This window comes from Gopherus evgoodei, unplaced genomic scaffold (assembly GCF_007399415.2).
Source record: "Gopherus evgoodei ecotype Sinaloan lineage unplaced genomic scaffold, rGopEvg1_v1.p scaffold_88_arrow_ctg1, whole genome shotgun sequence".
NCBI classification, from domain to species: domain Eukaryota; kingdom Metazoa; phylum Chordata; order Testudines; family Testudinidae; genus Gopherus; species Gopherus evgoodei.
Genome location: NW_022060109.1, coordinates 20464 through 44950, shown reverse-complemented (window position 1 = coordinate 44950; position 24487 = coordinate 20464). Strand labels below are relative to the sequence as shown.

The window sequence follows — 24487 nt, the reverse complement described above, 5'->3', positions numbered from 1 at the left end:
TTGCCTCCCCCCCATCTGAGACCTGTTACTCCCAGGAGCCAGCCCATCCAATGAACGCTCATTTGCCATGAGCTCTTTACCCCCGATCCTGGCCCCGGCCCCATGGAAACTGGGAGGCACCAGCGCAGACAGACCCTGGGGGCCCCCCCCTCGGGCTCCCCCGGCCTTATCTCCCCACCCAGCCCTGCCAGGCCAGAGGGGTCAGGAAACAGACCCCTGGCCAGCGGGGGGTGGGGAGTGGGGCGCTTGGGGGGGCCCGGCTTCTTCAATCACCCTATAAATTGGGGCTGCTTCCAATTAAAAGGTGGGGGCAGGGCTGCGCTGGCAGCGGGTCGGGAGTGAGGGGCACCGGCAGGGCTGGGGGTGGGGGCAGGGCTGGACTGGCAGGGGCTGCGGGTCGGGAGTGAGGGGCACCGGCAGGGCTGGGCGGGGGGGGGGAGCAGGGATGTTCCTTCGTCTCTTTGACACATCTGTCCAGATGTTCCTTATTGGGCTGCATTTGTGGGGTGTTTTTAACGTCTCTTTTTATCTTCCCCTCTCTGTCACCCTCAGGGAGGAGGAGACCAGAGCCAGGCAGAGAACCCAGGAGTCCTGGCTCCCAGCACCCCCTGCTCTGACCCACCAGCCCCCACTCCCCTCCCAGAGCCGGGGAGAGAACCCAGGAGTCCTGGCTCCCCGCTCCCCTCCACATTTCATCATCCACCTCTGACTAGGGAATCATGTGAAGAGTTGTCCCCCCCCCCCAGCTCTGGGCCCCCCAGCTCTGCCGGTGCATAGACGCAGCCACCTCTGGGGCAGGGCGGCTGGTTACCCAGGGACCCCTCGCCCGGCGCTGAGATGCAGCCACCTCTGGGGCGGGGCGGCCGGTTACCCAGGGACCCCTTGCCCGTGCTGAGATGCAGCCACATCACCCTCGGGTGTCGGCAGTACAGGGGTTTTGACACACAGGGGCAGTTCCCATGGCAGCCAGCAGGGGGGGACACGCCCAGTTCACTGCACCTCCCTCCCCAGCGCACACACAGAGCACAACACAACACAGGCTCATTGAACCACAGACTGTCGGAGTTGGAAGGGACCTCGGGAGGTGTCTAGTCCAACCCCCTGCTCAAAGCAGGGCCCACCCCACACAGCGCAGCCTGCAACAATCCCTACACACACACACACACACACACACACACACAGCACACCACCTCACGCTGACCCACTGCACACAATCCCTACACACACACACAGACCCTGCAACAACCCCTCTACACATACACAGACACCTCACGCTGCCACCGTACACACAGCGCAGCCTGCAACAACCCCTCTGCTCACAGACACACACACAGCACACACACAGCACCTCACACTGCCCCAGTACACACAATCCCTACACACGCAGCCTGCAACAACCCCTCTACACACACGCACACACATCCCGCAGCCTGCAACATCCCCTGTGTGCGCACACACACACCCCACCTCACACTGCCCCAGTACACACCCCACAGCTAGCAAGAACCCCTCTACACACACACACACACACACACACACACACACACACACACACACACACACACACACACAGCCTGCTACAACACTTGTACACAGACACACAAATCAACACAACACATCGTGCTGCCCCGGTACACACAGCGCAGCCTGCAACTACCACACACACACACACACACACACACACACACACACACACACACACACACAGCCTGCAACAACCCCTCTCCACACACACACACAGCCTGCAACAACCCCTACACACACACACACACACACACACACACACACACACACACACACACACACACACACACACAGCCTGCTACAACCCCTGTACACAGACACACAACTCAACACAACACCTCGTGCTGCCCCGGTACACACAGCGCAGCCTGCAACAACTGTTCACACACACACACACACACCCAGAGCCCCACGCCCCCCTTGTGTAAACCCCCCCCACACCCCGCCCCTCCGCAGACCCCTCCCCTCCCCCCCGCCGCCGGGCTCAGAAAGTTGCGAGCCGCAGCCCGGGGTGAGCGGGGGGAACTCGGGGGCTGCGCGGGGGTTTGGGGGGATCCCCAGGGCAGGAGCGAGGGGGGCCCTTGGGGGGGGATTTTCGCCCCCCCACCGCTCTGCACCCAGGAGCTCAGGGCAGGGGCCCGGGGCAGCGAGTCGCGGCTGGGGGCGGGTTTGCAAACTTTGGGGTCCCCCCCAGCCAGGATCTCGGGGTGCTGTCGGGCAGGACGAAGACTCATTCTGCCCCCCCCCCCAATATTTTTGGAGGGTGGGGCTGAGCTGTGCGAAGATCTGAGGGTGGGAAACATTGCAAAGAACTTGTGGGTCCGGAAAGTGGTTTTGGGGGGGACCCTTGGCAAAAAGTTCCAGGTGTCCCCCTGGAGGGACGAGGCTTTGGGGGGGTGCAAAGGTTGGGGGGATAATTGCAGAGGCTTAGGGGTGCAGCGTTGCTGGGCGGGATTTCTGGGGGAGAGGGGGGGACCACCGCTCGGCCAAGAGTTTCGGGGGGGGGTTCTCAGCAAGATTGGGGGGGCACCTTTGAGGGCAGCCACTTTGGGGGACTGGGAAAAACTTTTGGGGGGCACATCTTCAAAAGGCCTTGCGTGCCCCAGGTGTGAGGGAAGGGGGCTCGCCGGCCAGAGGCAGTGCTATCCCATGTTGGGGGGGGTCCTATATATTTCAGGGGCCTCGAATATTGGGGTCCTGCTTGAGCTGCACAGGGCCTAAAGAAATTGCTCAGTCTGCTGACACCTGGCTCCGGCTTTGCTTAGTTTTGCAAATGTTTGGGGGGAGCTGCAGATTTGGGGGGACCAGGGAGGAAATTGGGGGTGCTTCTTGCAAAGAGCGGGAAGGAGGGGGCAGGCTCCTGAGCCAAGCGCAGACGCCTTCCCCCTGCCTGGATGCTATTTGTTTTTGTCTTTCTTTCTTTTTCCAGCTGCCTCCAAAAATCCTGGGGTCCCCCCTCGCCCCCAATTTCTGCAGTTTTTGGGCTTCCTTTGTCCACCAGGACCGGGCCCCTACACCCCACTCGGGACCAGCTCGTGGGAGCGCGTCTAGTCCAGCCAGGCGGTTTCACTTTTCTGGACTCGCCCATTGTTTCGGGATTGTTTCGGGACCAGCTATTCCAGAAACGGGCCCTTGGCCGGGAGTCAAAGCATCCCTGACTCGAGAGGTTTCCGGAGCCCCACGACTTTTCGGGAGCTCCGAGACGCTGGACTTTTCTAGGGGATCCTGGCTCAGGAATTTCTCCAGAACCAACTTTTTGCCAGGGTTGGCGAGTTTTGGAGAATCCAGTTTTTCTAGCCGGACGGTGTTTGTCTCCGTTGATTTGCCAGAGTCCACGTTTGTAGGGAAACCTGACCCCCCCCCCACAAGAAATTTATTTTTGAGATTATTTTTTCTAGATTGGGTTTGTTCCCACCCCCCTTGACTGGGGACAAATCTGGGGTAATTTTATAGCTTTGGGTGAGATCTGCATTTAATATTTTTAGATGGGAAGAAATCTCAGTTTAATTTTTCTGGCTCAGGAAGAAATCCAGGTTTAATTTTTCTGGATCAGGGCAAAATCTGGGTTTATTTTTTTTCTAGATTGGGAAATAATCTAGGTTTAAATTTTCTGGATCAGGGTGAAATCAGGGATTTGATTTTTTTCTGGATCAGGGCAAAATCTGGGTTTATTGTTTCTGGATTGGGATGTAATCAGGGTTTAATCTTTTCTGGATCAGGGTGAAAACTGGGCATAACTTTTTTTTCTAGATTGTGGATAAATCTAGGTTTAATTTTTCTGGATCAGGAAGAAATTCAGGTTTAATTCAGGGCGGAATCAGGGGTTTATTTTTTCTGGATTGGGGCAAAATTTGGGTTTATTCTTTTTGGGATTGGGTGAAATCTGGGCTTCACTTTTTCTAGATTGTGGATAAATCTGGGTTTAATTCTTCTGGATCAGGGTGATTTCTGGGTTTATTTTTTTCTGGATCGGGGCAAAATTTGGGTTTAACTTTTTTCTAGATTGAGGTGAAATCTGGGTTAATTTTTTTCTAGATTGGGGAGAACTCTGAGTTTATTTTTCTGGATCAGGGTGAGTTCTGGGTTTAATTTTTTTGGATCAAGGTGATTACTGGGTTTAATTTTTTTTGACCAGGGTGGTTTTGGGGTTTAATTTTTCTGGATCAGGGTGAAATCTGGGTTGTTGTTTTTCTAGATTAGGAAGAAATGTAGGTTTAATTTTTTCTGGATCAGGGTGATTTCTGGGTTTATTTTTTCTGGATCGGGGCAAAATCTGGGTTTTTTTTCTGGATTGGGATGAAATCAGGGTTTATTTTTTTCTAGATTGAGGAGAAGTCTGGCTTTATTTTTCTGGATCAGGGTGCAATCTAGGTTTAATTTTTGTAGATTGGGGCGGGGAAAACCCAGGGTTTCCTTTTTCTAGAGTTGGGGGAATCAGGGAGTCAGACAAACTGAGGAGTTAAAACTTTCTGGACTGGGCAACAATGGAGCATTAAAAGTTTCAGAGTTTAGGAGACATTTAGGGGTTTCCATTTTTGCCGACTGGGGGAAAAGTGATCGTTTCCCTTTAGACTAGGGGGAAATGGGGTGTCCATTTTGTGCTCGACGAAAGGCGCTTGGGGGCTGAGTTTTTCCAGATTAGGGACCTTTGGGGGGGCTGATTCGCTTGTTAGCCTAGGGAGAATTTCCTCTAGATTAGAAAAAAAAATTGTGGAGGGAGGGAGTTGATTTTTCCACGCCAGAAATGTATTCAGAGGTTAATCTTTTCCAGACTTGGTCAGTTATTAGGACGTAAATATTCTTGGGGGTCGAATTTTCCAGCTATCTGGGGGTAGCGGAGTCCTTCCAGAGAGAGGGAAATCTGGGGGATTCAGTTGTCCCAGATCAGGGCGGGCTGGGGCTGCCGTGTTTCTGGGCAAAGGATTATTTTTCTGGAGTAAAGTTTCCCCGACTGGGGATTTACTCTCCCCCCCTCCGGTTGGTTGATCAGGATTTCGCGACAGCAGCTTTTCCCCTGGCCAGGAATTCGGGACCGACCCGGCCATGGAGCTCTGGCTGCTTTGTCTCTGGCTTCCCCTCACTCAGGCGGTGGAGGGTGAGTGAAAATTGCGGGGGATTTGGGCAGGTTTCTGCGTCTTTGGGAGCCAGGACTCCTGGGTTCTCTCCCCGGCTCTGGGAGGGGAGTGGGGGCTGGTGGGTCAGAGCAGGGGGGGCTGGGAGCCAGGACTCCTGGGTTCTCTCCCCGGCTCTGGGAGGGGAGTGGGGGCTGGTGGGTCAGAGCAGGGGGGCTGGGAGCCAGGACTCCTGGGTTCTCTCCCCGGCTCCGGGAGGGGAGTGGGGGCTGGTGGGTCAGAGCAGGGGGGCTGGGAGCCAGGACTCCTGGGTTCTCTCCCCGGCTCTGGGAGGGGAGTGGGGGCTGGTGGGTCAGAGCAGGGGCGGCTGGGAGCCAGGACTCCTGGGTTCTCTCCCCGGCTCCGGGAGGGGAGTGGGGGCTGGTGGGTCAGAGCAGGGGGGGCTGGAGCCAGGACTCCTGGGTTCTCTCCCCGACACCGGGAGGGGAGTGGGGGCTGGTGGGTCAGAGCAGGGGGGGCTGGGAGCCAGGACTCCTGGGTTCTCTCCCCAGCTCTGGGAGGGGGCTGGTGGGTCGGGGCTGGGAGCCAGGACTGTTTCTTTCGCGCAAAATCCGCTGCAGAAAAGAGGCGGAAGGTGGTTTGTTCCGCCAAACGAACTTTTTCTTTTGCCTTTGAAAACTCTGCGGCCTCATGGCCCAGCCCCGGCGGAGACCTTCCTCCTTCATTAGCGCCCCCCATCTCGGCCCTTCTTTCCCCCTGCCCCCCGAAAGGCCTTGGCAGATGGATCGTACTCCTGGATTTCGCCTCTGTCTTTCGCTCCGTCCCTTTCTCCCCCAGCCATTCAGCCCAGGACGCCTGGGTTCTCCCCCCGGCTCTGGGAGGGGACTGGGGGCTGGTGGGTCAGAGCAGGGGGGCTGGGAGCCAGGACTCCTGGGTTCTCTCCCCGGCTCTGGGAGGGGCGTGGGGCTGGTGGGTCAGAGCAGGGGGGCTGGGAGCCAGGACTCCTGGGTTCTCTCCCCGGCTCTGGGAGGGGAGGGGAGGGGAGGGGGGGCTGGTGGGTTAGAGCAGGGGGGCTGGGAGCCCGGACTCCTGGGTTCTCTCCCCGGCTCTGGGCGGGGAGTGGGGGCTGGTGGGTTAGAGCAGGGGGGGCTGGGAGCCCGGACTCCTGGGTTCTCTCCCCGGCTCTGGGAGGGGAGTGGGGGCTGGTGGGTTAGAGCGGGGGGCTGGGAGCCAGGACTCCTGGGTTCTCTCCCCGGCTCTGGGAGGGGAGTGGGGGCTGGTGGGTCGGAGCAGGGGGAGCTGGGAGCCAGGACTCCTGGGTTCTCTCCCTGGCTCTGGGAGGGGAGCGGGGCTTATAGGTTAGAGCAGGGGGGCTGGGAGCCAGGACTCCTGGGTTCTCTCCCCAGCTCTGGGAGGGGAGTGGGGGCTGGTGTGTTAGAACAGGGGGGCTGGGAGCCAGGACTCCTGGGTTCTCTCCCCGGCTCTGGGAGGGGAGTGGGGGCTGGTGGGTTAGAGTGGGGGGGCTGGAAGCCAGGACTCCTGGGTTCTCGTGCCACTGTTAGTCACATGAAGTGGGAACACTCCTCCTTGCCCAGCGATTTAACTCCTTTCTCCCGCCCCCAATTCTTTGGGGGGTCTGGCAGGATTCGAACTCGCAGCCTGTGGCCCTGGTGCGAAGCGGGCTGCCAGTAAGGAGAGAACCCAGGCGTCCTGGCTCTGAGCCCCCCTCTGCTGGGAACAACCCACCCCGTTCTGGGAAGCCGGGCGGGCGCAGCGGCCGGGAGTTCGTTCACATCTGGCATGGATTTAGCCTGGGACAGAGGAGAAAACAGATTGGGGGGGAGGGGTCATGGTCTGGCAGCTGGAGCCGGGAGGCCCAGAAGGGGCTGGGGGGGGGCTGGAGCTGGGGCCGGGTGGGAGCCGACACTCCCTAGAGGGGACAGGCCCCTGCCCCGTTCCCTGCCCCCTGAGCCAGCCAGTCCCTGCCCTGGGGCCGGGTGGGAGCCGGCACCCCCTAGAGGGGACAGGCCCCTGCCCCCCTGAGCCAGCCAGTCCCTGCCCTGGGGCCGGGTGGGAGGCGGTGCCCCCTAGAGGGGACAGGCCCCTGCCCCATTCCCCACCCCTCTGAGCCAGCCAGTCCCTGCCCTGGAGTCCGGCCGGTTGCTGGTTTCCCCATGTGGCCCCTGAGTGGGACAGACACCTCGCACGGCCGTGCGAGCATGCAGCACCAGGGCCGTGCAAGCACATGGCACCATAGCCGTGCGAAGGAGGCCGCAGCCTGCGGGAAAGCAAGACAGGCGTCTCCGTGTGCCCCCAGGAAGGCCTCTGTGTACCCCAGGAGTACGCGGCTCCCCTGGGTCAGACCCTCGGCCCGAACAGACTCAGATTTACCCCGTAATGACGCATCACCCCCACCCCACAGCACCTGTGTGCATGGGGGGGAAGCGTTCTGTCTGCATGGGAAAAGATTCAGGGGTTTGCTCCCCGGCTGCGGGGGGTGCTGGATCCAGGACTCCTGGGTTCTCTCCCTGGCTCTGAGGGGGGGCTGGGAGCCAGGACTCCTGGGTTCTCCGCTCCTCACTCCGGACCATAACCCTTCCCCCCTCCTTCTCTGTCTCCCAGAGACCTTGCTGAACACCTGGCTGGAGACGTCGGACCTGAAGTGGACGACGTACCCCCAAACGGACGGCCAGGTGAGGGGGCGGGGGGAAGCCGCGGGCAGGTGGGGGCCAGGGGGAGGGGCAGGTGAAGGAGGTGTGGGGGGAGGGGGCCGGGCGGGTCGCAGGCTCCGTGAGATGGGGGGATCCCAGGCATCAGGGAGCATGGTGGGTTCTGGGGAGGCGGGAGGGCATGTGGGGGCATGTTGGGAGGGGCCTGTAGAGGAATAGGGGGTGCTGGGTGTTTAGCCCCCCCGCTGACTGAATTATGTTCCCTCCCCTGTTCTCTGCCCGTCTCCTTGCCCTGCACCCCATCCTATCTTTCCCACCCCCTGCACCCCATCTCCCCGTGCACCCCATCCCCCCATCTCTCCCACCTCCTGCACCCCATCTCCCCGTGCACCCCATCTCCCATCCCTCCCACCCCCTGCACCCCATCTCCCCGTGCACCCCATCTCCCCCCCCTCTGCACCCCATCTCCCCGTGCACCCCATCCCCCATCTCTCCCACTCCCTGCACCCCATCTCCCCATGCACCCCATCTCCCATCTCTCCCACCTCCTGCACCCCATCTCCCTGTGCACCCCATCTCCCATCTCTCCCACCCTCTGCACCCCATCTCCCCATGCACCCCATCCTATCTCTCCCACCCCCTGCACCCCATCTCCCCGTGCACCCCATCCCCCCATCTCTCCCACCTCCTGCACCCCATCTCCCCGTGCACCCCATCCCCCCATCTCTCCCGGCCCCTGCACCCCATCCCCCCATCTCTCCCACCCCCTGCACCCCATCTCCCTGTGCACTTCATCTCCCATTGCTCCCACCCCTACACCCCATCTCCCTGTACACCCCATCTCCCATCTCTCCCACCCCTTGCACCCCATCTTCCCTGTGCACCCCATTCCCCATCTCCTCGGGCACCCCATCTCCAAATTGCCTGCTGTCTGCCACGTCTCCTCCCCCTGCACCCCATCTTCCCCACCCCATCTCCTAATCACCTGCTCACTGCCCTGTCTCCTCCCCCTGCACCCTATCCCCCATCTCCTCCTGCACCTCATCTCGCTGTGCACCCGTCCCCCATTGCTCCCACCCCCTGCACCCCATCTCCCTATGCACCCCATCTCCCTGTGCACCATATCCCCCATCGCTCCCACCCCCTGCACCCCATCTCCCCGTGCACCCCATCCCCCCATCTCTCCCACCCCCTGCACCTCCCCTCCAAACTCCCCGCTCTCTGCCCCGTCTCCTCCCCCTGCCCCCCCTGCCCCCCCCGCTCTCTGCCCCCCGGCAGTGGGAGGAGCTGAGCGGGCTGGACGAGGAACGCCAGCATTCGGTGCGCACCTTCGAGGTGTGCGCGGTGGAGGGGCCGGGCCGGGAGGCCTGGCTGCGCAGCGGGTTCGTGCCCCGCCGGGGGGCCACCCACGTCTACGCCGAGCTGCGCTACACGGTGGTGGAGTGTTTCTCCCTCCCGCGCCCGGCCCGGGCCTGCAAGGAAACCTTCAACGTCTTCTTCTACGAGGCCGAGCGGGACCTGGCCACGGCCACCGACCCGCCCTGGCTGGAGAACCCCTGGGTCAAGGTGGACACGGTGGCGGCCGAGCACCTGACCCGCAAGCGCCCGGGGGCCGAGGCCACGGGGAAGGTCAACGTCAAGACCCTGCGGCTCGGGCCGCTGAGCAAAACCGGCTTCTACGTGGCTTTCCAGGACCAGGGCGCCTGCATGGCCCTGCTGGGGGTCCGGCTCTACTTCAAAAAGTGCCCCGGGGCCGTGGCCCGGCTGGCCGCCTTCCCCGAGACGGTGCCCCGGGAGCTGGTGACGCCCGTGGCCGGCGCCTGCGTGGCCGGGGCCGAGCCCGAGGGGCCCGGGCCCCTCAGCATGTACTGCCGGGAGGACGGGCGCTGGGCCGAGCACGCGCCCGCCGGCTGCGTCTGCCTGGCCGGGCACGAGGCCGCCGAGGGGAACACGCAGTGCCGAGGTGAGGCGCCCGGACGCCGGGGTCCTGCGGGGAAGGGGGGGCGGACGCTGGGCTTCCGAGGTGGCCCGGACGCCTGGGTTCCCAGGATGGGGAGTTGGATGCCTGGGTTCTGGGGGCGCCCAGACACCGGGGTCCTGCGGGGAAGGGGGGGCGGACGCTGGGCTTCCGAGGTGGCCCGGACGCCTGGGTTCCCAGGATGGGGAGTTGGATGCCTGGGTTCTGGGGGCACCCGGACGCCGGGGTCCTGCGGGGAAAGGGGGGCGGACGCTGGGCTTCCGAGGTGGCCCGGACGCCTGGGTTCCCAGGATGGGGAGTTGGATGCCTGGGTTCTGGGGGCGCCCAGACACCGGGGTCCTGCGGGGAAGGGGGGGACGGACGCTGGGCTTCCGAGGTGGCCTGGACGCCTGGGTTCCCAGGATGGGGAGTTGGATGCCTGGGTTCTGGGGGCTCCCGGACGCCGGGGTCCTGCGGGGAAGGGGGGACGGACGCTGGGCTTCCGAGGTGGCCCGGACGCCTGGGTTCCCAGGATGGGGAGTTGGATGCCTGGGTTCTGGGGGCTCCCGGACGCCGGGGTCCTGCAGGGAAGGCGGGGTGGACTCTGGGCTTCCGAGGTGGCCCGGATGCCTGGGTTCCCAGGATGGGGAGTTGGATGCCTAGGTTCTGAGCTGGGGGGGCCCGGACACCTGGGTTTCCAGGGTGGGGAGCTGGATGCCTGGATTCAGGGGGAAAGGGGGGGCGGACGCTGGGCTTCCAAAGTGGCCCAGATGCCTGGGTTCCCTGGATGTGGAGTTGGATGCCTGGGTTCTGAGCTGGGGGGCCCGGACGCCTGGGTTCCTGGGATGGGGAGTTGGATGCCTGGGTTCTGGGGGCACCCGGACGCCGGGGTCCTGCAGGGAAGGCGGGGTGGACTCTGGGCTTCCGAGGTGGCCCGGATGCCTGGGTTCCCAGGATGGGGAGTTGGATGCCTGGGTTCTGAGCTGGGGGGCCCGGACGCCTGGGTTCCCTGGATGCGAAGTTGGATGCCTGAGTTCTGAGCTGGGGGGCCCAGATGCCTGGGTTCCCTGGATGCGAAGTTGGATGCCTGAGTTCTGAGCTGGGGGGCCCGGATGCCTGGGTTCCCTGGATGCGGAGTTGGATACCTGGGTTCGGGGGGGAAGGGGGAGCAGATGCTGGGCTTCCGAGGTGGCCCAGACGCCTGGGTTCCCTGGATGGGGAGCCAGATGCCTGGGTTCTGGGGGGGGCGGGTGCGGACACCGGAGATGGACACCGGAGTTCAGGGGGACTGGAAGCCAGGGTTTGGCACTGCCGGACACGGGGTTCCCAGGGTGGGACCCGGACACCTGGGTTCTGGGGGGACCCGGACACCTGGGTTCCAGGCTGGCAGGCTGAATCGCGGGTTCTCCAATGGCGGGTTGGCTGGTTACCCAGGGACCCCTCGCCCGGTGCTGAGATGCGCCCACCTCTGGGGCGGGGCGGCCGGTTACCCAGGGACCCCTCGCCCGGTGCTGAGATGCGCCCACCTCTGGGGTGGGGCGGCCGATTACCCAGGGACTCCTCGCCCGGCGCTGAGATGTGCCCACCTCTGGGGTGAGGCAGCTGGTTACCCGGGGACCCCTCACCCGGCGCTGAGATGCGCCCACCTCTGGGGCGGGGGCTCTTTAACCCTTTGTTTCCCAGGAAGGTGCCGTCTGACCCTTTTTGTCTCGCCAGCCTGTGTCCCCGGCACCTTCAAGGCCGCGCAGGGTGAGGGGCTCTGCCAGCCCTGCCCCCCCTACAGCCATTCCTCCGCGCCCGGCGCCTCCATCTGCTCCTGCCGCAATGGGTACTTCCGTGCCAGCGCCGACCCCCCCAGCTCCCCCTGCACCAGTGAGTCACCCTGGGAGGGGAGGGGGGGCTGGGAGCCAGGACTCCTGGGTTCTCTCCCCGGCTCTGGGAGGGGAGTGGGGGCTGGTGGGTCAGAGCAGGGGGGGCTGGGAGCCCGGACTCCTGGGTTCTCTCCCCGGCTCTGGGAGAGGAGTGGGGGCTGGTGGGTCAGAGCAGGGGGGTCTGGGAGCCAGGACTCCTGGGTTCTATCTCTCCTCTCCTCTGCAGCGACCCCCTCGGCCCCACGCAGCATCGTGCCCCAGATCAACGGCTCGGGGGTGGTGCTGGCCTGGAGTGAGCCCCTGGAGAGCGGGGGCCGGCGGGACGTGACCTACAACGTGCTCTGCTCCGAGTGCCCCGAGGGGCGGCCCTGCCAGCGCTGCACCCGCCTGACCTTCGCCCCCAGCGCAGCGGGGCTGGCGGAGCCGGGGGTGACTGTCCAGGGCCTGCAGCCCTACGTCACCTACGCCTTCGAGATCCAGGCCGTCAATGGGGTGTCGGACCTGAGCCCCAACCCGCCCCAGGCCGAGCTGGTCAACGTCACCACCACCAAGGATGGTGAGAACTGGCCTGGTGCCCCTCACTCCCGACCTGCAGCCCCTGTTAGCCCAGCCCTGCCGGTGCCCCTCACTCCCGACCCGCAGCCCCCTGCCCCGCCGGCGCCCCTCACTCCCGACCCGCAGCCCCCAGCCCTGCCAGTGCCCCTCACTCCCGACCCTCAGCCCCCTGCCCCGCCAGTGCCCCTCACTCCCGACCCGCAGCCCCCAGCCCCGCCAGCGCCCCTCACTCCCGACCCTCAGCCCCCAGCCCCGCCTGTGCCCCTCATTCCCGACCCGCAGCCCCCTGCCCCGCCAGTGCCCCTCACTCCCGACCCGCAGCCCCCAGCCTCGTCGGCGCCCCTCACTCCCGACCCGCAGCCCCCTGCCCCGTCGGCGCCCCTCACTCCCGACCCGCAGCCCCCTGCCCCGCCAGGTGCCCCTCACTTCCGACCCGCAGCCCCCTGCCCCGCCGGCGCCCCTCACTCCTGACCCGCAGCCCCCAGCCCCGCCGGCGCCCCTCACTCCCGACCCGCAGCCCCCAGCCCCGCCGGTGCCCCTCACTCCCGACCCGCAGCCCCCAGCCCCGCCGGCGCCCCTCACTCCCGACCCGCAGCCCCCTGCCCCGCCGGCGCCCCTCACTCCCGACCCGCAGCCCCAGCCCCGCCGGCGCCCCTCACTCCCGACCCGCAGCCCTGACTTGGCGTCTGCCCCCAGTGCCCCCGCCCGTGGACAAGGTCCAGGGGTCTCTGTCCACCACCGGGATGGTTCTGAGCTGGCCGGTGCCCCACCCCCGCAGCGGGCGCATCCTGGACTACGAGGTGAAATACTACGAAAAGGTGAGGGGGGGTCAGAAGGGCCTGTGGGGGGAGGGGGCCTCGGGGGGGATGGAGAGGACCTGGGGGAGCGGACAGGGGAAGGGGGTCAGGGATCAGAGGTGGGGGGGATCAGGATGGGGACTGCGGGGGGAGGGGACTAGGGGAGGGGATTGGGGGGCTGTGGGGGGTGACGGGAGGATGAGGAGGGGGACTGTGGAGGGGAGGGAATGAGAGGGGCCCAGGGGAGGGGATTGGGGGGCCTGTTGGGAGGGTGAGGGGAGGATCGGGAGGGGGCAGTAGGGGAAGGGACCTGGGGAGGGGATTGGGGGGCTGTGGGGAGGATCGGAGAGGGGGCAGTTGGGGAGGGGACCAGGGGAGGGGATTGGGGGGCTGTGGGGAGGCGAGGGGAGGATCGGGAGGGGGCAGTGGGGGAGGGGACCAGGGGAGGGGATTGGGGGGCTGTGGGGAGGATTGGAGGGGGGCAGTTGAGGAGGGGACTGGGGGAGGGGATTGGGGGGCTGTGGGGAGGATTGGAGGGGGATAGTTGGGGAGGGGACCGGGGGAGGGGATTGGGGGGCTGTGGGGGGGCGAGGGGAGGATCCGGAGGGGGGCAGTGGGGGAAAGGACCTGGGGAGGAGATTGGGGGGCTGTAGGGAGGATCGGAGGGGGGGTATTTGGGGAGGGGATTGGGGGGCTGTGGGGAGTATCGGAGGGGGGGCAGTTGGGGAGGGGACCAGGGGAGGGGATTGGGGGGCTGCCGGGAGGATTGGAGGGGGGGCAGTTGGGGAGGGGATTGGGGGGCTGTGGGGAGGATCGGGAGGGGGGCAGTGGGGGAGGGGAGGTCTCTGCACCGCGGAGCAGGGACCGACCCCCCACGCCCCCCCAGGGCACGCCGGGCGGGGAGTCCCCTATGTTCATGAAGGCGTCGGAGGCCCAGGTGACGCTGCGGGAGCTGCGCCGGGGGGCGTCCTATGGGGTGCAGGTCCGCGCCCGCTCCGAGGCCGGTTACGGGGAGTTTGGGCCGGAGTTCCTCGTCCCCATGCAGGGCAGTGGTGAGTGCCCCCCCGCCCCCCCGGGCCTGAATCCCCCCCGGAGCGTCTGGTTCCAATGGGTGTCGACGCTCACGCCGGGCGTTGGGCCCAGGGCCAAGTTGCACGTGGAGGACAGTTGCATGGGGGTGCCAGGTTGCACGGGGATGAAGGTTTGACGTGGATGTCAGGTTGCACGAGGAGGAAGGTTGCATGAGGGTACCAGATTACACGAGGGTGCCAAGTTGCATGAGGATGAAGGTTTGACGTGGATGCCAGGTTGCACAAGGAGGAAGGTTGCACGAGGGTACCAGATTACACGAGGGTGCCAAGTTGCATGAGGATGAAGGTTTGACGTGGGTGCCAGGTTGCACCTGGAGAATGATTGTACGAGGAGGAAGGTTGCACAGGGCTGCCAGGTCGCACGAGGAGGGAGGTTGCACAAGGAGGATGGTTGCACAGGGGTGCCAGGTTGCACGAGGAGGGAGGTTGCACAAGGAGAATGGTTGCACATGGGTGCCAGGTTGCATAAGGAGCGAGGTTGCATGAGAAAGGTTGCACGTGGGTGCCAGGTTGCACGAGGAGGGAGGTTGCACGAGAAACGTTGCACGTGGGTGCCAGGTTGCACAAGGAGCGAGGTTGCAGATGGAAGGTTGCACGGGGATGCCAGGTTGCATGAGAAGGGAGGTTGCAGGAGAAAGGTTGCACGTGGATGCCAGGTTGCAGAAGGAGGGAGGTTGCACGAGGAAGGTTGCACGGGGATACCAGGTTGCATGAGGAGGGAGGTTGCACAAGGAAGACGGTTGCACGGGGGTGCCAGGTTGCACAAGGAGGGAGGTTGCACAAGGAAGGTTGCACGGGGATGCCAGGTTGCATGAGGAGGAAGGTTGCACAAGGAGGATGGTTGCAGGCGGGTGCCAGGTTGCACAAGGAGCGAGGTTGCACGAGGAAGGTTGCACGTGGATGCCAGGTTGCATGAGGAGGGAGGTTGCACGGGGATACCAGGTTGCATGAGGAGGGAGGTTGCACAAGGAAGACGGTTGCACGGGGGTGCCAGGTTGCCCGTGACAGCAGGCTGCCGGAGAGGGTGGATGCACGATGCCGGTGTTCCCCATCTGCCATCTGGGTTCCTAGTGCCGCCCCGTCTGCCCGCCAGGATGTGCCCCAGCGTCCCAGGGGCTGGCTCCCGTTGCCCCCCGTGGGCAGGTCAGGGCCTGCCCCCCCCCCCGTGACCTGTTCCAGTGCAGCAGGCGGCCTGCCTCAGTTTCCCCTCCCAGGCCCTTGGGCTTCTCAGCGCCCGCCAGGCCGGGCGGCGTCTCTCCCCCTGAGCCAAGCGGGTTGGGGGTGATGCTGGCCTGACCCACCCCCACCTCGGGGCAGCCCCCTGACGGCGTCTCTCTCCCCAGAGGCGGGGGGCCGGGCGGAGCAGCTAGGGCTGATCGTGGGGGCGGCCGCCGTGGGGGCCCTGCTGGTGCTGGCCGTGGTGGCAGTGGCTGTGATCTGTATCAGGTGAGACCCCCCCACACCCGGTGCGCGTGGGGGTGGGCGATTGGGGGGCAGGGAAGGGCCAGGGGGGCTGGGGCTGGCCACGTTCTCCCCAGGGTGGTTCCGGGGGTAGTGTTCTTGGCGGCCCCCCCAACTCTCTCTCCCTCCCCCGGCAGGAAACACGGGGCGGGGGGCCGCGACCCCGAATACTCGGACAAACACGGCCAGTACCTCATTGGGCACGGTGAGTGGGGGGGCGAATGGGGGGGCAGGGGGGAGATGGAGGAGCAAGGGGGCAGGGAAGAGGGGTGGGGTTTGGGGGCAAGTAGGGGGCAGGGCAGGGGGCAAGTGGGGGGCCAGGGCAGAAGGAGGGGGTGGGAGTGAGTGGCCGGCGGGGTTGGGTCTGGGGGCGCTCGGCTCTAACCATCCCCCCCCGGGATCCCCCCCTCCTCAGGCACCAAACTCTACATCGACCCCTTCACCTACGAGGACCCCAACGAGGCCGTGCGGGAATTCGCCAAAGAGATCGACGTCTCCTACGTGAAAATCGAGGAGGTGATCGGCGCCGGTGAGCCCCCTGAACCCCCAAACTGGCCCCTGAACTCCCCCGAGCCCTGACCCTCCTGAACCCCCAAACCAGCCCCTGAACCCCTAAACTGGTTCCTGAACTCCCCCAAGCCCCGACCACCCTGAACCCCTCCGGCCCCATAACCCCTACACCGGTCCCTGAACTCCCCTGAGCCCTGACCCCCGAGCCCCCAAACTGGCATCTGAACCCCCAAACTGGCCTCTGAACTCCCCTGAGTCCCCTGAGCCCCCAAACTGGCCCCTGAACTCCCCCGAGCCCTGACCCTCCTGAACCCCCAAACCAGCCCCTGAACCCCTAAACTGGTTCCTGAACTCCCCCAAGCCCCGACCACCCTGAACCCCTCCGGCCCCATAACCCCTACACCGGTCCCTGAACTCCCCTGAGCCCTGACCGCCCTGAGCCCCCAAACTGGCCCCTGAGCCCCCAAACTGGCCCCTGAACTCCCCGAGCCCCGACCCCCCTGAACCCCCCCAGCCCCATAACCCCTAAACCGGTCCCTGAACTCCCAAACTATCCCTGAGTCCCAGCCCCCTGCACCCCCAAGTTCACGGCTTCTGCTCCCCAAAATCCACCGCCCCTGGTCCCGGGGGGGGGCCCACGCTGCAAACCGGGCGGTGATTTCTTCTACCCCCCCCCCCCCAAGCCCAGGTCCCTTTTCCTGTCCCGGCTCATTGGCTCGTCCGGCTCGGTCCCCCCTTTCTCTCCGCCCCAGCCCACTTCTTCGTTCCCTCTTTCACCCGCCTTGTTCGTTCCTTCGCTTCACGTCTCCCGCGGCGCCGCTCGGCCTTCGCTGCCCCCGTCTCGCTCTGTCTCCTTCCCCCCTTTTCTCGGCTCCACTCACCGTTTCCTTCCTTCTTTCTCCCGCCTCATTCTGTCCCTCTTTCATTCCTCCTCCCTCGCCGTTTTCTTCCTCCCTTTTCTGTCTCCCGGCTCATTCCCACTTCTGCTTGGATCAGTCTCGTTCTCTCTTTTTCTCTCTCAACTCATTGGTTCCTTCCCGCTTTCTCCCTCTCCTGTTCTTCCTTTCTTTTCTTTTTCGTTCATTCCTTTCTTTCTTCCTTTTTTCTCTTTTCTCATTCCTTTCTTTTTCCCATTAATTCTTTCTTTCTTTCTCATTAATTCTTTTGGTTTCTTTTCTCACTCATTTATTTCTTCTTTTCTTTTTCTTTCTTTCTTTCTTTCTTTCTTTCTTTCTTTCTTTCTTTCTTTCTCATTAATCCTTTCTTCCTTTCTTTTCTCATTCATTTCTGTTTCTCATTAATTCTTTCTTTCTCATTCTTTTGTTTCTTTTCTCACTTCTTTCTTTCTTTCTTTCTTTCCCACTCGCCCCTTTTCTTCCTTTCTTTCCCACTCGCCCCTGTTCTCTCTTTCTTTCTTTTTCTTTCTTTCCCACTCACCCCTTTTCTTTCTTTCTTTCCCACTCACCCCTTTTCTTTCTTTCCCACTTGCCCCTTTTCTCTTTTTTTCTTTCTTTCCCACTCACCCCTGTTCTCTTTCTTTCTTTTTCTTTCTTTCCCACTCGCCCCTTTTCTTTCTTTCTTTCCCACTCACCCCTTTTCTTTCTTTCCCACTTGCCCCTTTTCTCTTTTTTTCTTTCTTTCCCACTCACCCCTCTTCTTTCTTTCCCACTCACCCCTTTTCTTTCTTTCTTTTTCTTTCTTTCCCACTCACCCCTTTTCTTTCTTTCCCACTTGCCCCTTTTCTCTTTTTTTCTTTCTTTCCCACTCACCCCTTTTCTTTCTTTCTTTCCCACTCACCCCTCTTCTTTCTTTCCCACTCACCCCTTTTCTTTCTTTCTTTTTCTTTCTTTCCCACTCACCCCTTTTCTTTCTTTCCCACTCACCCCTTTTCTTTCTTTCCCACTTGCCCCTTTTCTCTTTTTTTCTTTCTTTCCCACTCACCCCTTTTCTTTCTTTCTTTCTCATTAATCTTTTCTTCCTTTCTTTTCTCATTCATTTCTTTTTCTCATTAATTTTCTTTCTCATTCTTTTGTTTCTTTTCTCACTTCTTTCTTTCTTTCTTTCTTTCTTTCTTTCCCACTCACCCCTTTTCTTTCTTTCTTTCTCATTAATCTTTTCTTCCTTTCTTTTCTCATTCATTTCTTTTTCTCATTAATTTTCTTTCTCATTCTTTTGTTTCTTTTCTCACTTCTTTCTTTCTTTCTTTCTTTCTTTCTTTCTTTCCCACTCACCCCTTTTCTTTCTTTCTTTCTTTCTCATTAATCCTTTCTTCCTTTCTTTTCTCATTCCTTTCTTTTTCTCATTAATTCTTTCTTTCTCATTAATTATTTCGGTTTCCTTTCTCACCCATTTCTTTCTTCCTGTCTCTCTCTCTTTCTTTCGTTCCCACCCCGCTTTTCATCCCCTCGTTCTGCCCGCCCGGCAGGGGAGTTCGGGGAGGTGTGCCGGGGCCGGCTGAAGGTGCCCGGGAAGAAGGAGGGCTGCGTGGCCATCAAGACGCTGAAGGGGGGGTACACGGAGCGGCAGCGCCGGGAGTTCCTCAGCGAGGCCAGCATCATGGGGCAGTTCGAGCACCCCAACATCATCCGGCTGGAGGGGGTGGTGACCAGCAGCACCCCAGTCATGATCCTCACCGAGTTCATGGAGAACGGGGCGCTCGACTCCTTCCTGCGGGTACGGGGGGCCCCGGAACGGGGGAGGGACCCCAAAAAAACCCAGACACCCCCAAACGACCCAGGCCATGGAGAATGGGGCGCTTGACTCCTTCCTGCGGGTACGGGGGGCCCCAGTACGGGGGAGGGACCCCAAAAAAACCCAGACACCCCCAAACGACCCAGGCCTTGGAGAATGGGGCGCTCGACTCCTTCCTCTGGGTACGGGGGAACCCCAGTATGGGGGGAGGGACCCCAAACCCCCCAGACACCCCCAAACGACCCAGGCCATGGAGAATGGGGCGCTCGACTCCTTCCTCTGGGTACGGGGGAACCCAGTATAGAGGGAGGGACCCCAAACCCCCCAGACACCCCCAAACAACCCAGGCCATGGAGAATGGGGCGCTCGACTCCTTCCTCTGGGTACGGGGGAACCCCAGTATGGGGGGAGGGACCCCAAACCCTCCAGACACCCCCAAACAACCCAGGCCATGGAGACAGGGGTGCTCGACTCCTTCCTCTGGGTATGGGGGACCTCAGTATGGGGGGAGGGACCCCAAACCTCCCAGACACCCCCAAACCACCCGGGCCATGGAGAATGGGGTGCTCAACTCCTTCCCCTGCCACTGTGACCTCACCCCCAAAGGTCCTGCCCCTGCCTCTGTAGCCCCGCCCCCAGCCCCTGGGGCCCCGCCCCTGCTTCTGAGGCCCCGCCCCACGGCCCTGTCACCCTACTCCCTGGGGCCCCATCCCTGCCACTGTGACCCCACCCCCACGGCCCCTGGGGTCCCGCCCCTGATTCTGTAGCCCCGCCCTTGTCCCTGTAGCCCCGCCTCCAACCCCTGGGGCCCGCCCCCTCCTCTGAGGTCCCGCCCCCAGTCCCGCCAGTGCTGCCGAGGCCCCGCCCCCAAACCCATGGGCCCTGCCCCTGGAGCCCCGCCCCCTGCGCTGACCCCGCCCCCGTCTGCCCCCCAGCTGAACGAGGGGCAGTTCGCGCCCATCCAGCTGGTGGGGATGCTGCGGGGCATCGCCTCGGGGATGCGCTATCTGGCGGAGATGAGCTATGTGCACCGGGACCTGGCCGCCCGCAACATCCTGGTCAACTGCAACCTGGTCTGCAAAGTCTCCGACTTCGGCCTCTCCCGCTTCCTGGAGGAGAACTCCTCCGACCCCACCTACACCAGCTCCCTGGTAGGGCCCGGACGCCGGGGTTCGCGCCGCCTCGGGGGGCAGGAGTCCTGGGTTCTCTGCCTGGCTCTGGGAGGGGCTGGGAGCCCGGACTCCTGGGTTCTCTCCCCGGCTCTGGGAGGGGCTGGGAGCCCGGACTCCTGGGTTCTCTCCCCGGCTCTGGGAGGGGCTGGGAGCCCGGACTCCTGGGTTCTCTCCCCGGCTCTGGGAGGGGCTGGGAGCCCGGACTCCTGGGTTCTCTCCCCGGCTCTGGGAGGGCAGTGGGGGCTGGTGGGTCAGAGCAGGGGGGGCTGGGAGCCAGGACTCCTGGGTTCTCTCCCCTGCTCTGGGAGGAGAGTGGGGGCTGGTGGGTTAGAGCAGGGGGGGCTGGGAGCCAGGACTCCTGGGTTCTCTCCCCGGCTCTGGGAGGGGAGTGGGGGCTGGTGGGTCAGAGCAGGGGGGCTGGGAGCCAGGACTCCTGGGTTCTCTCTCCAGCTCTGGGAGGGGAGTGGGGGCTGGTGGATTGGAGCGGGGCTGGGAGCCAGGACTCCTGGGTTCTCTCCCCAGCTCTGGGAGGGGCGTGGGGGCTGAGGGGCTGGGAGCTGGGACTCTCTCACCCTCCTCGTCCCCAGGGTGGGAAGATCCCCATTCGCTGGACGGCCCCCGAGGCCATCGCTTTCCGCAAGTTCACCTCGGCCAGCGACGCCTGGAGCTACGGGATCGTCATGTGGGAGGTGATGTCCTTCGGGGAGCGGCCCTACTGGGACATGTCCAACCAGGACGTGAGTACCCCCCCGCCTCACCCAAGCCTCCCCCCGCACCCTGGGCTGGGTCAGAGCCATTCTGGGTGGTTGTTAATGAGCTGCCCTGCCCAGAGGTGGCTGCATCTCAGCGCCGAGCGAGGGGTCCCCGGGTAACTGTCCGCCCTGCCCCAGAGGTGGGCGCATCTCAGCGCCGGGCGAGGGGTCCCTGGGTAACCGGCTGCCCCGCCCCAGAGGTGGGCGCATCTCAGCGCCGGGCGAGGGGTCCCTGGGTAACCGGCTGCCCCGCCCCAGAGGTGGGCGCATCTCAGCGCCGGGCGAGGGGTCCCCGGGTAACCGTCCGCCCCGCCCCAGAGGTGGCTGCATCTCAGCGCCGAGCGAGGGGTCCCCGGGTAACTGTCCGCCCTGCCCCAGAGGTGGGCGCATCTCAGCGCCGGGCGAGGGGTCCCCGGGTAACCGTCCGCCCCGCCCCAGAGGTGGCTGCATCTCAGCGCCGGGCGAGGGGTCCCCGGGTAACCATCCGCCCCGCCCCAGAGATGGCTGCATCTCAGCGCCAGGCGAGGGGTCCCCGTCGAGCTCCGCCCCCCGCCATGTCTGAGCCGCGCCATCCTCGCAGGTGATCAACGCCATCGAGCAGGATTACCGCCTGCCCCCCCCGCCCGCCTGCCCCACGGCGCTGCACCAGCTCATGCTGGACTGCTGGCAGAAGGAGCGAAGCGCCCGGCCCCGCTTCGCCCAGCTCGTCAGCTCCCTCGACAAGCTGATCCGCAACCCAGCCAGTCTGCGCATCGTCTCCCGGGACGGCGCCGGGTGAGACCCTCGGGGCGGGGAGCGGCTGGGCCTGGGGGGGGCATTATGGGCGGCTGGGTCTGGGCAGGGAGGGGGGCTGGGATATGGGGGGTCTCAGAGTGGCTGGGCCTGGGGGGCTGGGATATGGGGGGTCTCAGAGCGGCTGAGCCTGGGGGGCTGAGATATGGGGGGGCTCAGAGCGGCTGGGCCTGGGGGGCTGAGATATGGGGGGGCTCAGAGTGGCTGAGCCTGGGGGGCTGAGATATGGGGGGGCTCAGAGCGGCTGGGCCTGGGGGGGCTGAGATATGGGGGGTCTCAGAGCGGCTGAGCCTGGGGGGCTGAGATATGGGGGGGCTCAGAGTGGCTGAGCCTGGGGGGCTGAGATATGGGGGGGCTCAGAGCGGCTGGGCCTGGGGGGCTGAGATATGGGGGGTCTCAGAGTGGCTGGGCCTGGGGGGCTGGGATATGGGGGGTCTCAGAGCGGCAGGGCCTGGGGGGCTGAGATATGGGGGGGCTCAGAGTGGCTGAGCCTGGGGGGCTGAGATATGGGGGGGTCTCAGAGCGGCTGGGCCTGGGGGGCTGAGATATGGGGGGGCTCAGAGCGGCTGGGCCTGGGGGGGCTGAGATATGGGGGGGTCTCAGAGCGGCTGGGCCTGGGGGGGCTGAGATATGGGGGTCTCAGAGCGGCTGGGCCTGGGGGGGCTGAGATATGGGGGTCTCAGAGCGGCTGGGATATGGGGGGGCTCAGAGCGGCAGGACCTGGGGTAGGAATGGGGGGGGATTGACGGAAGGGAGGGGTGGGGTTAGGGGCCACCTGTTCCCCTGCCCCCTTTTCTCACTCTCCCGTTGTGCTGGGGTCCCCCTGCACCTTCCCCTCCCTCAGCTCCCTGGGGGTGGGGCTGCAGCTGGCCCCCCAATTCCTGCCCCCCCATGGGATAACCCCCCCGGTCTCTGACAGAGCAGCCCCTCTCTAACCCAGCCCCTCCCCCCAGGCCATCCCACCCCCTCCTGGACCAGCGGGCCCCCCCCAGCGCCTCCTTCAGCTCCGTCAGCGACTGGCTCCAGGCCATCGACATGGGCTGCTACGAGGAGAAATTCAGCACGGCCGGATTCAGCTCCCTCGAGCTGCTCAGCCAGATCTCCAGCGAGTGAGCGACCCCCGGGGGCCGTGGGGCGGGGGGGCACCGGCAGGGGGCTGGGCTGGGCTGGCAGGGGCTGCAGGTCGGGAGTGAGGGGCAGCGGCAGATCTAGGGGGGCAGGGGGCTGCGGGTCGGGAGTGAGGGGCACCAGCAGAGATGGGGGGGCTGCAGGTCAGGAGTGAGGGGCACCAGCAGAGCTAGGGGGGCAGGGGGCTGCAGGTCGGGAGTGAGGGGCAGCAGCAGAGATGGGGGGCTGCAGGTCAGGAGTGAGGGGCACCGGCAGAGCTAGGGGGGCAGGGGCTGCAGGTCGGGAGTGAGGGGCACTGGCAGAGATGGGGGGGCTGCGGGTTGGGAGTGAGGGGCACCGGCAGAGCTAGGGGGGCAGGGGGCTGTGGGTCAGGAGTGAGGGGCAGCAGCAGAGATGGGGGGGCTGCAGGTCAGGAGTGAGGGGCACCGGCAGAGCTAGGGGGGCAGGGGGCTGTGGGTCAGGAGTGAGGGGCACCGACAGAGATGCGGGGGCTGCTAACCCCCCATCTCTCTGCCCCCTCAGGGACCTGCTCCGAATCGGGGTGACCCTGGCCGGCCACCAGAAGAAGATTCTCTCCAGCGTCCAGAACATGCGAATCCAGAGCAAAGCCGCCCCGTCCGGAGGGGCGGCCGGGAGCCGGTTCTGACCCGATCCGGGAGTCGAGTCCTGCCTGGTTCTCCGGAGCTGGGAACAAACCGGACCCCGGGTTACTAACGGGGCCCTGACTTCACTGCAAGGGCAGGTCCTGAACCAGGAACTTGGGGGACCCCTGCCCCCCATAACCCCTCAGGGCCTGCACTTTGTCTATCTGAGCAGAGAGAATATTGGGGGGGGCTATTTTTTGATGGTTCCAAGATGGCCGCAGGTCCCAAGATGGCCGACAGACCCTTCGGTCAATTGCCAAGATGGCCGCACTTCAGTCTCCCAAGATGGCCGCTCTTGCTTGGGGTTCCCAAGAGGGTTGCTCTTTCTTGGTTGCCGGGTAGCCCTGAGGACCCCCTCAGGTTCCCAGGACGGCCGCCCGTTGGTGCTCAGGGGGTCTCAAGATGGCCGACAGGCCCTTCGGTCAACTGCCAAGATGGCCGCACTTCAGTCTCCCAAGATGGCCGCTCTTGCTTGGGGTTCCCAAGAGGGTTGCTCTTTCTTGGTTGCCGGGTAGCCCTCAGGACCCCCTCAGGTTCCCAGGACGGCCGCCCGTTGGTGCTCAGGGGGACTCAAGATGGCCGACGGGCCCTTCGGTCAACTGCCAAGATGGCCGCACTTCAGTCTCCCAAGATGGCTGCTCTTGCTTGGGGATCCCAAGAGGACCGCTCTTGCTTGGTTGCCAGGCAGCCCTCAAGACTCCGTCAGCTTCCCAAGATGGCCCCCAATTGGTGGTCAGGGGGGTCTCAAGATGGCCACCACTGGTTGGGGAGACCAAGATGGCTGCCCTTGGGTGGTCTCCGAAGTCAGGCGACCTTTGGTGGGAAATCCAAGATGGCCACTGGGGAGCAAGATGGCCACCCTTTCACCAGAAGCCTCCTCCCTCGCAAATAGTTGATGGGCAGTGATGTAATAAGGGGGTCCCCCGGGAGGGGGAGACCCCCCCAGCATCTACTTGAATCTCTAGGCCCCTCCCACACCATTGGGGGGCTATAAACTTGTCTCTGCCCCCCTACGCCATGAAACCAAAGAGTGACTATGGACAGCGGTGATGTCATGGCTGCCCAGTGATGTCATAGACCTGGGACAGCTAGGGGGTGACGTCATCCCCAGTGACTGCCGTGTGATGTCACCAGGGTCAGCTGTGATGTCACCACATCAGGAGCCCCATGATGTCATCATTGCAGGCCCGTGATGTCATCAAGCCATGATGTCGTCGTGGCAGGACATGGGGGGGGTGAGGTCATCACCTTCATATTGAAGGGGTATTTAACCCGGGGGGGAGGTAATTTCCGCCCCCCCC

The 24487-nt window shown here is 63.8% G+C and overlaps 1 protein-coding gene across 3 annotated transcripts; it reads left to right on the top strand.

Annotated features, from left to right (window-relative positions):
* The first annotated feature begins 1988 nt into the window (after positions 1–1988).
* Positions 1989–23268, top strand: EPHB4 (EPH receptor B4). Of its 3 annotated transcripts, none has more exons than XM_030548203.1 (17): positions 1989–2035; positions 2954–5119; positions 7719–7789; positions 9044–9728; positions 11439–11594; positions 11820–12149; positions 12845–12966; positions 13832–13997; positions 15380–15482; positions 15635–15702; positions 15913–16026; positions 18433–18680; positions 19634–19849; positions 20458–20607; positions 21203–21396; positions 22368–22523; positions 23065–23268. In XM_030548203.1, the coding sequence occupies exons 2-17, from the start codon at positions 5068–5070 to the stop codon at positions 23186–23188; spliced, it is 2955 nt and encodes a 984-aa protein (XP_030404063.1). In that variant the 5' UTR covers positions 1989–2035; positions 2954–5067; the 3' UTR covers positions 23189–23268. The 3 variants fall into 3 exon arrangements, with proteins under 3 accessions (XP_030404063.1, XP_030404065.1, XP_030404064.1); XM_030548205.1 differs by lacking the exon at positions 1989–2035 and adding an exon at positions 2227–2316; XM_030548204.1 differs by lacking the exon at positions 1989–2035 and having other exon boundaries at positions 2903–5119.
* The last annotated feature ends 1219 nt before the right edge of the window (positions 23269–24487 follow it).